This window comes from Sapajus apella, unplaced genomic scaffold, assembly GCF_009761245.1.
Source record: "Sapajus apella isolate SASKATOON/1434 unplaced genomic scaffold, GSC_monkey_1.0 scaffold14, whole genome shotgun sequence".
In the NCBI taxonomy this organism is placed as follows: Eukaryota; Metazoa; Chordata; class Mammalia; order Primates; family Cebidae; genus Sapajus; species Sapajus apella.
The window spans coordinates 7,058,126-7,071,957 of record NW_022436954.1 but is presented as its reverse complement, the minus strand read 5'-3'; the positions used below and the strand labels follow the sequence as shown (position 1 = coordinate 7,071,957).

Genomic DNA, 13,832 nt, shown 5'->3' with positions numbered 1-13,832 from the left:
CTGCACCCTTGCCTGTGAAGGGGAGTGGGCGAGGTCTGGCCGGAGAGGTCACCCCACCATCTGGGCTTATCCCGATTCTCTGGTGGCTGATGTGTCCAGCTCTGCACACTATCCTGTCCTTCAAGCCCATCCTCCCTCATGATCTGGGCAAGTGTCCTTCCCAGTCCCCGATGTAACAACAGGTGAGGTGGCCAGATCAGGGCCGGGGCAGCCTGGGATGGCCCTGGGCAAAGCAGGCAGGAGGCTTGTGGGAGAGTGGGCACCTCCGTGGAGGTCTGAGAATGCTCAGCCTGGGCCCCAGGACTGTGTCCGGGCTGGTGGGGGATCAGCCCTCCGCAGAGTGTGGAGTCAGGCACTGGCGTGCTACAGCCACACAGCCCTGAGTGGAATCCAGACCCCACCTCCTCTTGCCCCAGACGGGTCTCTGTGCCTCCGTCCCTCACCTACAGAACGAGTCTATCACAGTTTCTCCTTTGAAATCTTTAGTGAGCATCTGCCACGCAGGAAACACCATGAATAAGACGCACAAATCCCTGCCCTCATAGAGCACCTTCCAGTGGGGAGACACAATAGAAACAAAACAGGTAACACGTGTAGCGTGTTAGTTGGGGGTAAATACTACAGGTAAGCAAGGAACCGAGAGGAGTATCTGGGGGTTATAACTCTCGATAGGGTGCCCAGGGAAGGCCTCACCGGAAGGAGATTCGGGCATGGCTCTGGAGATGAGCTGTCCGGGCAGAGGGCACAGCACGTGCAAGGGCCCTGGGGGTACTGGGGGGTGCCCAGCTGCTGCAGTCAGTGAGAGGGGAATGGAGTGGACAAGGCCAGCAGGGGTGCCACAGAGAATTGCGTGGGGACTCAGCAGCACCCCCAGTCAGTCTGCCCGACTGACTGGGCAGAGACCCCATAAATGCAAAGGGAGCGTTTCAGTGTTCAAGGGTGAGCGGCAGAGGCAGTCACCATGGCAGGGTCCCTTCTGTCACTGGTGCCAAGTCACACTAGGCCCATGCAGGCCACGGTCCCTGCCCCTACAGTTCGGTCAGTGACATGAAAACACCAGCCATGAAACAGTGTGACCTGCAACCCACAGAGTGCTGCAAGCCTCGAGACTGCCAAGGTTCAGGCTCCTCCAAGACGGCCTGGGTTCCTCCTACCTGGCTCTCAAGGGGTCTTGACTAAGTTAATATCTCTGAGCTTCAGTTTTCACATCTGTGAAATGGGATTAAGGACACTGACCTCATGTTTGCTGGGAGGGTTAAATGACTTAAATAGTAGGCAAGCTCTAAGCAAAGTCTTTATTATAGTGTGAGCTACCATCCATCCCACCAGAATGGAATCCCAAGTGGCTACAACAGGGCCTGGAATATAGTAGATGCTCAATAAAGCTCTGTTGGATGGATGGATGGATGGAGGTATGGATGGATGGAGGTATGGATGGATGGACAGGTGGATGGATGGATAGATGGATAGATGGACAGATGGACAGATGCATGCATGGATAGATGAATGGACAGGTGAATGCATGGATGAATGGATGGTTAGGTAGGTAGGTGGGTGGGTGGGTGGATGAATGGATAGACGGACGGACAGACAGATAGGTGGATGGATGGGCAGGTGCATGCTTGAATGGATGAATGTACAGGTAGATGCATGGATGGATGGATGATGAATGGACAGGTGGATGCATGGATGGATGGCTGGATGGATGGACAGGTGGATGTATGGATGGATGGACAGGTGCATGCCTGAATGAATGGATGGATGGATGAATGGACAGGTGGATGCATGGATGAATGGATGGTTAGGTAGGTAGGTGGGTCGGTGTGTGGATGGATGGATGGACGGACGGACGGACAGGTGGATGGATGGGCAGGTGCATGCATGAATGGATGGATGGATGAATGTACAGGTAGATGCATGGATGGATGGATGGATGGATGGTTACGTGGGTGGGTGGATGGGTGGATGGGTGGATGCATGGAGGATGGATGGATGATGAATAGACAGGTGGATGCATGGATGGATGGACAGGTGCATACCTGAATGAATGGATGGATGGATGAATGGACTGGTGGATGCATGATGGATGGATGGCTGGATGGATGGTGGACGGATGGATGGTGGACAGATGGATGAATGGATGGTGGGTGGGTGGGTGGGTGGACAGATGGATGGGCAGAGCAGAGGGAAGCTCTATCAGGGGCCTCAGGAAAACCTAGCAGAGGGTCCTGTAGGGTGAAGAGTAGTTTGCTCGATGGAAAGAAAAAGCAGCCTAGGAATAGAGAAGGACAGTGAAGAGAGAAAGTTTGGCCTGGTTGAGAAACAGAGACATCCAGTCCCTGGGGGTGAAAGTAAGGTCCCTGCTGGCTCAGCAAGCGGATGCCGGTTCTGCTCTGCACACCAGGTCTGCCCTCCCAGGCTGGGGCTTCAGGCTCCAAGAGACCATCATGTCCCACCATTGAAAAGCCTTCGTGGACCCAGAATTTTACAGTAGACTTTTGCTGGCTGCATGAAGACACCTTCCTCGCTGAGACTGAAAGATAATTTCTTTTTAATTGATTTTTTTTTTACCACTATGAACAGTAAAATAAGAAAAATCTATGCTGCAATTTTTCCATTTGTGAAAACCGAAATTACAGCTAGCAGCCAATTCCCTCAGAGCGTGAACTCCTCCCTCCTTTTATTTGTCTCTTTCCTTTAAATGCTAGAAAACAGATCGCTTTTTTTTCTGGAATACTGAAAGTTTATGATTTGAGAAAGGGGCAAGGTGTGGGACAATTTCCCACGTAACACGGAAAAGAAGGCTAGCGAGGCACCTCTGATGAAAAGAGGCTTCTGTAAATACACGAGAAAGTGATTCTGTTGACACCTCATTCTTCTGTCTGTAGAACGTACAAGTGACAACAGGATATGTTGTTTTAACACCAGACAATGAAGCTCCCTGCTTTCCACTGCTCGCTGGTGTTGGTACTGGCAGCTTTGTTCTCGCAGGTTCTGGCGATGCCCCCCCTTTTGAGCTCCTAAGCCTTCCAGAAACAAGCTTTCCTTTTGAACCCTGGGTCCGAGCCAGATAGCAATGCCTGCTCCTCGTGCAGCCCTGGGGAACAGCGGCTGTGAATCTATAAAACACGCCCTAAATCCATCCCATCTGCAGTGACTGGTACCTTTAGCACTGGCCGTAAAGACTGGCTTTGTGTGAAGTCCTGAGAGAAGGACCAAAACTTGCAGCGAGGCTCTCCCTGAATTAACCTCCCCGAGGCTCTGGGTCACATTCCAGGAGGGCCAAGGCAGCGCGCGTCTCATTAACGGGCAGCCTCTTGGCTTCTGATACGATTACATGTTAGCCAGATGTTGTTGGAGTCGGACCTTGGCGGGAGTATTCACCTGTGGTGTGAACCTGGCATGAAAAGGGCCGCTCCTCCAGTTTGACCTCAGCCTGCAGGACCCAACTGTGACCACCCCTTGGTGCAGGCTGGCAGGTGGGAGGGCATTCGTGATTCATTCGCTCCTGGGGTCACCGTCGCCACCTCCCTCTCACTGCCGCTGTCCTGTGCTCCCTGCAGGTGTTCAGGCTCCGGCCGGGTGGGGCCAACTCCCCCAGCCATCCACCATGGTGGTGGCACACCCCACCATCACTGCCACCACCACACCCACTGCCACTGTCACGGCCACCGTCGTGATGACCACGGCCACCATGGACCTGCGGGACTGGCTGTTCCTCTGCTACGGGCTCATTGCCTTCCTGACGGAGGTCATCGACAGCACCACCTGCCCCTCAGTGTGCCGCTGTGACAATGGCTTCATCTACTGCAACGACCGGGGCCTCACCTCCATCCCCGCGGACATCCCTGACGACGCCACCACCCTCTACCTGCAGAACAACCAGATCAACAACGCTGGCATCCCCCAGGACCTCAAGACCAAGGTCAGTGTGCAGGTCATCTACCTGTACGAGAATGACCTAGACGAGTTCCCCATCAACCTGCCCCGCTCGCTCCGGGAGCTGCACCTGCAGGACAACAACGTGCGCACCATCGCCAGGGACTCGCTGGCCCGCATCCCGCTGCTGGAGAAGCTGCACCTGGACGACAACTCTGTGTCCACCGTCAGCATCGAGGAGGACGCCTTCGCCGACAGCAAGCGGCTCAAGCTGCTCTTCCTGAGCCGGAATCACCTGAGCAGCATCCCCTCAGGGCTGCCACACACACTGGAGGAGCTGCGGCTGGATGACAACCGCATCTCCACCATCCCGCTGCATGCCTTCAAGGGCCTCAACAGCCTGCGGCGCCTGGTGCTGGACGGGAACCTGCTGGCCAACCAGCGCATCGCCGACGACACCTTCAGCCGCCTGCAGAACCTCACAGAGCTCTCACTGGTACGCAACTCGCTGGCAGCGCCGCCCCTCAACCTGCCCAGCGCCCACCTGCAGAAGCTCTACCTGCAGGACAACGCCATCAGCCACATCCCCTACAACACGCTGGCCAAGATGCGCGAGCTGGAGCGGCTGGACCTGTCCAACAACAACCTGACCACGCTGCCCCGTGGCCTGTTTGATGACCTGGGGAACCTGGCCCAGCTGCTGCTCAGGAACAACCCCTGGTTCTGTGGCTGCAACCTCATGTGGCTGCGGGACTGGGTGAAGGCACGGGCGGCCGTAGTCAACGTGCGGGGCCTCATGTGCCAAGGCCCCGAGAAGGTCCGGGGCATGGCCATCAAGGACATCACCAGCGAGATGGACGAGTGCTTCGAGACGGGGTCACAGGGCGGCGTGGCCAACACGGCTGCCAAGACCACGGCCAGCAACCATGCCTCCGCCACCACGCCCCAGGGTTCCCTGTTCACCCTCAAGGCCAAAAGGCCAGGGCTGCGCCTCCCGGACTCTAACATTGACTACCCCATGGCCACAGGTGATGGCGCCAAGACCCTGGCCATCCACGTGAAGGCCCTGACGGCAGACTCCATCCGCATCACGTGGAAGGCCACGCTTCCTGCCTCCTCCTTCCGGCTCAGCTGGCTGCGCCTGGGCCACAGCCCAGCCGTGGGCTCCATCACAGAGACCTTGGTGCAGGGGGACAAGACGGAGTACCTGCTGACGGCCCTGGAGCCTAAGTCCACCTACGTCATCTGCATGGTCACCATGGAGACCGGCAACGCCTACGTGGCCGACGAGACGCCCGTGTGTGCCAAGGCAGAGACGGCCGACAGCTATGGCCCTACCACCACGCTCAACCAGGAGCAGAGTGCCGGCCCTATGGCGGGCCTGCCTCTGGCGGGCATCATCGGTGGGGCTGTGGCTCTGGTCTTCCTCTTCCTGGTCCTGGGGGCCATCTGCTGGTACGTGCACCAGGCTGGCAAGCTGCTGACCCGGGAGAGGGCCTACAACCGGGGCAGCAGGAAAAAGGACGATTATATGGAGTCAGGGACCAAGAAGGACAACTCCATCCTGGAAATCCGCGGCCCTGGGCTGCAGATGCTGCCCATCAACCCATACCGCGCCAAAGAGGAGTACGTGGTCCACACCATCTTCCCCTCCAACGGCAGCAGCCTCTGCAAGGGGACGCATACCATCGGCTACGGCACCACACGGGGCTATAGGGACGGCGGCATCCCCGACATAGACTACTCCTACACATGATCCCCGCCCGCTGCCCCGGCTGCCCCGCCCCAGCCCCAGCTACCCTGGCGTGGCCATGTGGTTTTGCCCAGCCTGCTGCAATCCAAGAGAGCAAGGAAGAGAAATTCCATGGGTGACTTTCCCCCCGAAAAAAGCAAAGTTTGGGGAGGGCTGACGATTTTGTAGAACACAACAGTGACAATTTTTTTTTAAAGAATAGAAGGCAGGAGGGGGAATTCGACATTGTTGAAGACATAATTTATACCGAGTTATGCCAGCTGGGGAGGGAAGGACTAAAAATAATATCGCAGGAAGGGCTGGGTTGGGTTTTTTCCTGAACTGGAAGGATACTACCTGTACCACATCAGTGGACACCTCATGCACTGTTCAGGGCCATCACAAAGGAACCAACGCGGAGAAGCAGCCGGCTCTCAAAGCTCCCACGCAGCTCTCCCGCCAGCCACTCGCTGGTGGCGCGATGGAAGGTTTTCAGGCTCCTCACAAAGGAGAGGGGGAAGAAAATATCTTTTGCCCTGGAGATATGGTCCTGAAATCTCTCCCCTGGCTCATTCCATACCATTTCCCTTGCAGATCTGCAGAAACATGGCGTCTTTCACTGCATTCTTTGAACAATCATGTAGTCGATTAAAAAAAAAAACAAAACTTTTTTCCTAGGCTGAAGCCCTCTTCAGTTCCACGCACCACGCTCCGTAGAAGCCCCGGCGGAAGCCCGTAGCTTTCCCCGCCACCTGGAGGTGCATCTGTCTGCCCGTCTATCCCTACCGTGCTGTCTCTAAGTACAGTACAGATGGGTAGATAAAGCCACATGCACGGTCCTTTCTTCTGGGGTCAGTTCTTACCATTTCCTGAGACAATAGAATTACGAAAGTGTTGCTTTCTCCTAGAAATCATTGAGTAAGTAGATGATGTGTTGGGGATGGGAGTGAGGTGGGGGGAGGAGACTCGGTCTCTGGGGGCGATCACTGTTCCTAAAGGCTGAGGCTTGTGTGTCTCAGACTGGTGGCTTAGGGAGGCGTCGTGGTAGGGGTCTCCAGTTCCATCCCGACCAGCTCAGCTTGGCCAGAGCTGGGCTGCTCCCCTTTCTGATACAGAGAAAAGCTTTATTTTATTCCAGTGTCCTCATCTTCCTCCCCATCAGGTGCAATCACCTTAACAGCTACTTTCTGTGAGCATTTACCGTGTGCTGAATGTACCCTCCTAGGACGGGTAATTAGTGCAGGGATTTTTTTTTTTTTTTTTTCTATCAGCTCATTAGACCCATTGGTTTCCATGGCTGCTCAAAGCCCAGAAAAAGACACAAAAATTCTTGAAAAAGCCCTGGGTGACGGCAACCCCTCCCTGAACGCAGAAACCTCAGCTGTGCCCACCCCTGGGACTCTGTTTCTTGAGAGGGAGAGACCAGATCTCTTTCTAAAAACGCCAGCCTCACAAAGGGCCCTGACCGGGACCCTGAGAAGAGTTAAGATTTTATTTCCTCCCTCTGGAATCAATGTCACTGTCATTCATTTGTCAACTGACAGTGCAATGTGGTGAGCCGTGAGATTAAAACGATGATGAAATAATGACAGCGAATCGGAGAGCGGGGAAGAGCAGAGCCTGGGGTTCCGACGTGCCTGCGTCCCAGTACTCGGGGAGCCCAGGTCACCATCTGTCACCCTGCCGCTTGTTCTGTACCAAGGAAAAGCAACGTCAAAGAGAAGATGCTGGTTGGAGGGCAGGAGGATGAGAGGGCTGGGAGCGCCCGGCGGTGCTGTTTTCAAACAGCCTCGGCCGCCGTGGGAAAGCAAAGGCTGAAGCAGCGTCGGGCAGGGGTTACGTTAAAAGGCCCGACAGCCGCCTTCAGTGAGGAGATGCGGCTGAAAGGAGTGGATACAACAGCCGCTCGTGGAAAGTGGAAAGAGGGGCACAGGCTCCCAGTGACGCCCCGGGGGGGCTGGCTCACAAAACAGCCCACTCCCCAGCCCTGGGGAACAGCCAAGCGGGGCGGGCACCTTTCACTCCTAACTAGATGTGTTTTCCCTTTTCCTGCCTGAATCATTTTCTCATACAATGAGATCAAGAGAGAAATTTCCCCAGGCCTTAATGCCAGGTCTATATAAGTCAGCCCCAGCCTGGGTTCAGTGGCTCACGCCTATAATCCCGGCACTTTGGGAGGCTGAGGCGGGCAGATCTTCTGAGGTCAGGAGTTCAAGCCTGGCCAACATGGTGAAACCCCGTCTCTACTAAAAATACAAAAATTAGCCAGGCGTGGTGGTGGGTGCCTGTTACCCAGTTACTTGGGAGGCTGAGGCAGGAGAATTGCTTGAACCAGGGAGGCGGAGATTGCAGTGAGCCAAGATGGTGCCACTGCACTCCAGCCTGTGCAACAGAGCAAGACTCCATCTCAAAAAAGAAAAAAAAATGTCGGCCCTCCTTGTGGACCACAGCTCCCCACCCCAGATGAGCAGAGGGGCCTGCCTGGGATGTCTGGGAGGAGAGAGGGCCAGAGGTGTGCGTTGGCACGGGGGACAGAAGTCCTAGGTCTCTGCTGATTCTGAAATGAGACCCCCCTCCATGAAGGACGTCACTCTGATCACTGCCTTCCCCCGAGTCCCACACATCTGGCACACACTGCTGCCAGCACACTGTCCCCACCTTACCGAGGTCCCCCTGTGTCCTCTCCCCACCCTGGACAGGTCAGGTCACACCCTTAGTGGCTAGGAAGGCATCTGGGGACAGCAGGTGGCCCAGACTGTGAGAGCTGCCTGGGAAGGCCCCACTTGGCCTGTGCCTAGCCATGCCCTCCAAGACTAGGAGCCCTGCCAGCCGCCCCAGAGGAGCTCCTCAGGCCCCAGGACCACGCGAATCTCCTGCTCTCGGTTCTTGCACTAACGGGGTGAGGGCGGGGCTGGGCCCCTCTTACCAGACCCTGCTGGCCCCTCAGCCTCGCCGAGTGCTGCTGAAGGTGGGCGCTCCACCCAGTCAGGCCCTGGGACCAGCTCTGAGAGCTGACTTTCTCTTCTTTTCTGTCCCTTAGCTATCCTGGCACCTTACCAGGGTCCTCTCTGGGCTTTCCCAAAGCAAACCCCCAAATATCTGCTGTGTCACAGCCCCCCAGCTAGGGAGGGGGCCGAAAGCTGGGTCCATGCCAAAACCCCGTCCCTTCTTGGTTCAGCTCCTCCCAGCTGGCCTGGTACCACAAGATAGGAGATGCTTCAGGACACCCAACCCCCACCCCTCCCCTTAGACTTGCCGAGGCCTGGGGTGCCGGCCCCGGGCTGTCTAGATTCTCCCAGGCTCCCATGCACAGCCGACAATTCCAAGGGGAAGTCTGAAGCCAGGCTCACCCTCACAGCCTCTAAGTAGCCGGAACAACCTTGGCGGCCTCAGCGCTGATGAGTACGTTTTGTGGCATTTAAGGCAGGTCTAAAGTTAAAAATAAAAAAGCCCAAGACACTTCTTTGGTTAAGTGGTTTACCCTTCGTGGTAATTAGATGTAGTGATTGGAATCTCTTTTCTATTACATGGCAATTTTCCTTTAAATTTCCCCTAAAAAAAAAAAAAAAGGAAAAGGAAAGAAAAGGCAAGGAAGGAGAGAGAGAAGGCAGCAGCAGGCCGGGAATCATTTGCATTTTGCGAATGAGGCCTCTTGTAAGCTCAGCTCAGGCGTGGGGCCCAACGTATGGAATGCTTAAGAGATTACTAAAAATAAAATCTATTAATTAGTCATACCCAATTCCGCAGACATGATGTGCATCGAAAGCTCCTTTTCTTCCCTTTTCTCCTTCCCCGTTCCCGCGGCCTCCTGCCGCAGCCTCCATCTCCTCTAAATGGGCTAGAGTTTGCTAGACCACCTCCACGCTAACCTGGTGCACGTGGCGGCCAGGGGCCTGCCCAGCTCAGGGCTGGGATGTGGGTCTGGAGCCGAGCTGAGGCACTGCACCTTCTTGGCTCTGAGTGATGCTGGCAGGGGAGGGGACAGCCCCTGGGAAGATGGCAGCAGCTGGGAGGGGCCCAACCTGACTCTCCCAAAGCCCACACCTGTGTGTGCCTCTTCTCCCTCCCTCCATGCAGGCACCAGGTCTCCTCCTTCCCCTGGGGGTCCACGAAACCCTCCCTCTGAGCCCAGCCCAGGCAGAGGGGCCGGGCACAGTGGCTCACGCCTGTGATTCCAGCACTTTGGGAGGCAGAGGCGGGCAGATCACTGGAGGTCAGGAGTTCGAGACCAGCCTGGCCTTGTATTTCTCTACTAAAAATACAAAATTAGCCGGGTATGGTGGTGCATGCCTGTCATCCTAGCTACTAGGGAGGCTGAGGCAGGAGAATCGCTTCACACCAGGAGGCGGAGGTTGCAGTGAGCAGAGATTGAGCCACTGCACTCTAGCCTGGGTGACAGAGCAAGACTGCAATTCAAAAAAAAAAAAAAAAAACTCCAGGAAAAGAGCTGAGGAGGGTGTCAGGGAGATGTTTCTAGAGAGGTGCAGGGAAAGTGGGTTTGGCAAGAATATGGCCTCTGTTTCCCCTTCTGTAAAGTGGGGGTGTGCTAGGGTGGGGTCCAGCTTCACTCAGGACACTGGGGCTCCAGAGGCCAAGAGGGGGCCTCTCCCCTCCACTGGTGCTGAAAGGTTCTTGTTGGCCCAAGTCAGGTGAGGGGTCCCAGCAGGGTCGGAGGGGCTGGTCAGGGACTGAGCAGGGGACAGGCTGGGCACCCAAGGCTGCCTCTGAATCTGTGCCTTCCTCCTCCACCCCTGCCCTGGAGCCAGGGAGCCAGGAGAGAAGGAGAAAGAGCAGACCCAAAGCCAGCCCATTTCAGAAACCTGCTTCCTGCCGAATGTGCCAGAGAGGAGGCCGGGGCTTCTGAGCCTCGCACTTATGAAAAATACAAGGAGAACTGGATATGGCAGAGAGGGAGCCAGCGGGCAGGGAAGGCAACGGGAAGAGCGGGGGCAGTGCTGGCAGGAGGGGCCAGGCGCAGAGACCTGTGCCTCCAAGGGCCAGACCCTGCTCTCAGGGCCAGGACGCAGCCAGGGTCAGCGGCGGCGCCCACCTACCTCCTCACACTCGATCGCGCAGGTGATGGCGGCTGCTGCCTGCCCCTGGATGGGCGCCAGGGCGAGCACTCACGCGATTCACGGCCTCGAGTCGGCCTTCCCGAGTGCAGAGAGAAGGCATTTTTTTTTTTTCTTGAGGATAAAAAGTCTCAAAAACGTAAATCATTACCATTTACAACCAAGGGAGTCTGCGAAACTGATTAGGAGAGATTAAACTCCTTGGAAGTGAGGAGAAAGGGGGATTTTTCGTGGTGTATGGACCTGCCCCAAGTGGCTATCCGCACAACAGGAGCTTTCTGCGCCTCGAGGTGGGGGGCCGAGATGGGGGCACTTGCTCCCTGGGGAGCCAGGGTCTCTGAAGGCCAACACCGAATGGGCCAGAGCACTCAGGCTTGAGTCTTCAGCACTGCCCTAGGGAAAAAGGCTCCGGCCTCTGGGACAAGTGGCCCATCCAGTCCTCAGAGAACAAGACTCTAGAGCCGTGGGCTTTTCTGCTTCCTTTCTGTTCTGAGTGGGTCTGTCTCCAACCCATTCCTTGTGGCCGATGAAAAGGGAGTGGGTAAAAGGAAAACCGGAGGTCAGGGAAGAGAAACTCTAGCCTGGCAAAGGAAGCAGGCAGTGAGCTCTCTATCACTGGGAGCATTCAAGCACTAGATGGGCAGATATTTTCCTGGCAAGGTCTGATGCTTTGACTAGAAGATCCTGGTTCCCACCCTTGCTTTCCCATCCCCCAGGACCCTGAAAGGGAGCATATATCGAGAGATGTTCACTGTGTGGCTCAAAATCACTGGTGTCCCCTGAAAACCCCAAGTCAGGGTGATCCTGTAGCCAGACCACGCAGCCCGCCACAGAGCCGCTTGTGCCACAAGAGAGGCTGCAAAATACCCATCCTCGGTGTCCAGGAGGCACCAAGAAAGTGCAGCCACGCGCCACCCCCTTTCCAGAGTCTAAACTCAGCATCTATGGCTCACTGGAGGGGAGGGGCTGATGAGAGTGCCTCCTGGGCCCTGCGACTCCGAAGACTGATCGCGTACAGGCCTATCTCTCAAGCCAGGGCCGCCCCACATGCAATCCAGCATGCCCCACGTGCAGTCCAGCTTGCCGGATGCTGGGCTGCTCCATCCATCCATCACGCCGGCGGACAGTGCCTGGGGCACTTTTCACTCTGTGGTTTTAAGCCTTTACTGTTTCTTTTGAAATGTTCCAAGTAGGTGCCTGAAATACCCATGTTTGCTTGTTTTTAAAAACTCACAAAAAGATTCTGTTTGCTCTCCATCCCCTCCCTTTGCTCTTCTCCTCTCCCTTGGAATTTTCAATCTGTGGTTTTTCCCTGGTTTTAGAAATTCCAAAGTGGGGGCAGGCTCCTTTTCTCACCATAAACAGATTTGCGGGTGTGCCTGGAGACCCCCAGAGCCACAGAGCAAACCCTGGTCTTTTCTCCATGTCTCCCTCGGAGACTGGGACGGCTCCAGCTTCTGGCACCTGCTGGAGACCCTGACCAGGGCATGGCTGAGACCATTGTCACTGTCCCCTTCCACCCCTTGTCACTGAAATGCCCGACCTGTGCCAGGAGAGAGTGTGGGCATGCTGAGGGCATAGGGCACCCTGTGGGTGGGATGACCGCCCCCACATCCTAACAAAGCCAGCCCCTAAACCACTGTGGCCACCTGAGCGGGCACAGTGCCCTGGCCCCCGGCCTCTCCACAGCTGGAAGCCCAAAGCTAAGCCCAGAGAGTCCTTGAAGGAAGGTGTTTGCTGCCACCAGCCCCAAATCTCATCAAGGCAGATGGTCAGAGTCAGTGCTCTGCCCTTCCCAGGGCCACCAAGGCCCAGCACAGCGCCTGGCACACAGGGGCACTCAATCCTTTCTCTGCAACAATGGAATGAGGCCAGCTCCTCCTCTCACTTCCTCCCCACTTGCTGTCTGCCCACTCAGTGAGGATGGCCCCGGGCACGGGAGTTAGCAACAAATGGCTTCTCTTGTCCTGCACCTGCCCCGCCAGCGGCTGGCACAAAGAGGGGCTCATCTTGGCAGCTTCACCTCTCGGAAGCACTCCGATCCGATCTGCTCTGCCTTGGATCCATGTGACGCCAGCTGAGAGCCAGATGGAGAAACGCAGCCACTCTGCGAGATCCGGTGGCTGCCTCCACCTGCATGAGTGACTCAGTTTCCCTTCTCCAAGACCCACCTGGAGTGGATGACAAGGGGGAGAGACCTGGGGGAGGGCCCCACAGAGCCACTGCAAGAAACCTGGATCCCAGGCGACGCTCGCTGCCTTGCCTGCCGCCCCCGCAAAGTCCCCGCACCCCCACCTGGAGGAACTAATCAGGCTTCCTCTGTAGGCAGGAAAAAACAAACGCACCACAGTCTGACAATCAAAGCCCAAAGCCGCGGACTCGGGGCGCCACCCGCTCATCTCCCTGGACCCGGGCGGCTCCGGGCCTCTCTCACCTTCCCCGTTTGGAACGCAGGCTGGCAATGTTCTGAGCCCACCCACCTCAACTAGTTCCATTTTCAAAAGTTCAGAGTACGCAGGTGAGAAGACACCCACCCAAAGCCCCGAAACTAGCCTTAGACTGTTTATCCCAACCCAATGCACCTCCACACCGCCAGCAGCCCACTGGACACCCAAGGCGAGCCGCTAGGGGCTTCATAGGACCCTGCCTGGTGCCCTCCAGCTCCTAGGAGAGGCTGAGAGCTGTAGTGAGGAAGCCACACAGAGCAGCGTTCGGGGCTGCTCATCTGAGAGGGAGAGGAGTGGGGAGAGGGATCCCGGAGGGCGGTGGGTGCGGGCGACTCAGGCTGGCCAGAGCGAGGGGCGCCTGTGGGACCCTGCTGACGGGAGCCATTGAGGCAAGTGTGAACAGGGAGGTTATCTAAAAGAACCCGCACCCCTATAAACACCGCAGAGGAATAGCGTAAGAGCCACCAACACTCATTCCCTTTCCGGATGTTAACAGCTTATTTGTACCTCGTGTGGCGGCGTATAGCATTCTGCAGCACACGGTGTCACCCCCTTCCCAGTGGTCTGAAGAGTAGGAGCAGGCCAGGGAGGGGTCCCTAGAGAATGGGGTTCGTCCTTCTGCTCTGCAGAAGGCAGGAAGCCCGCCAGCTAATAGCACGGGTCGGGGGAGCAGGCCTGATCTCACCCAAGACTGTGGCCAAG

At 56.5% G+C, this 13,832-nt stretch overlaps 2 protein-coding genes across 6 annotated transcripts in view; one reads left to right on the top strand and one right to left on the bottom strand.

Moving 5' to 3' along the window:
• FLRT1 (fibronectin leucine rich transmembrane protein 1) overlaps positions 1-6,283 on the top strand; it is an 80,773-nt gene extending 74,490 nt beyond the window's left edge. Inside the window, exon 3 of the mRNA XM_032283012.1 lies at positions 3,564-6,283. Within this exon, the coding sequence (XP_032138903.1) occupies positions 3,611-5,635 (2,025 nt within the window). The 5' untranslated portion in view covers positions 3,564-3,610 and the 3' untranslated portion in view covers positions 5,636-6,283. The remainder of the gene's footprint in view (positions 1-3,563) is intronic.
• Positions 1-13,832, bottom strand: part of MACROD1 (mono-ADP ribosylhydrolase 1) — a 170,855-nt gene that overhangs the window by 112,358 nt on the left and 44,665 nt on the right. The gene's annotated exons all lie outside the window — the stretch shown is intronic.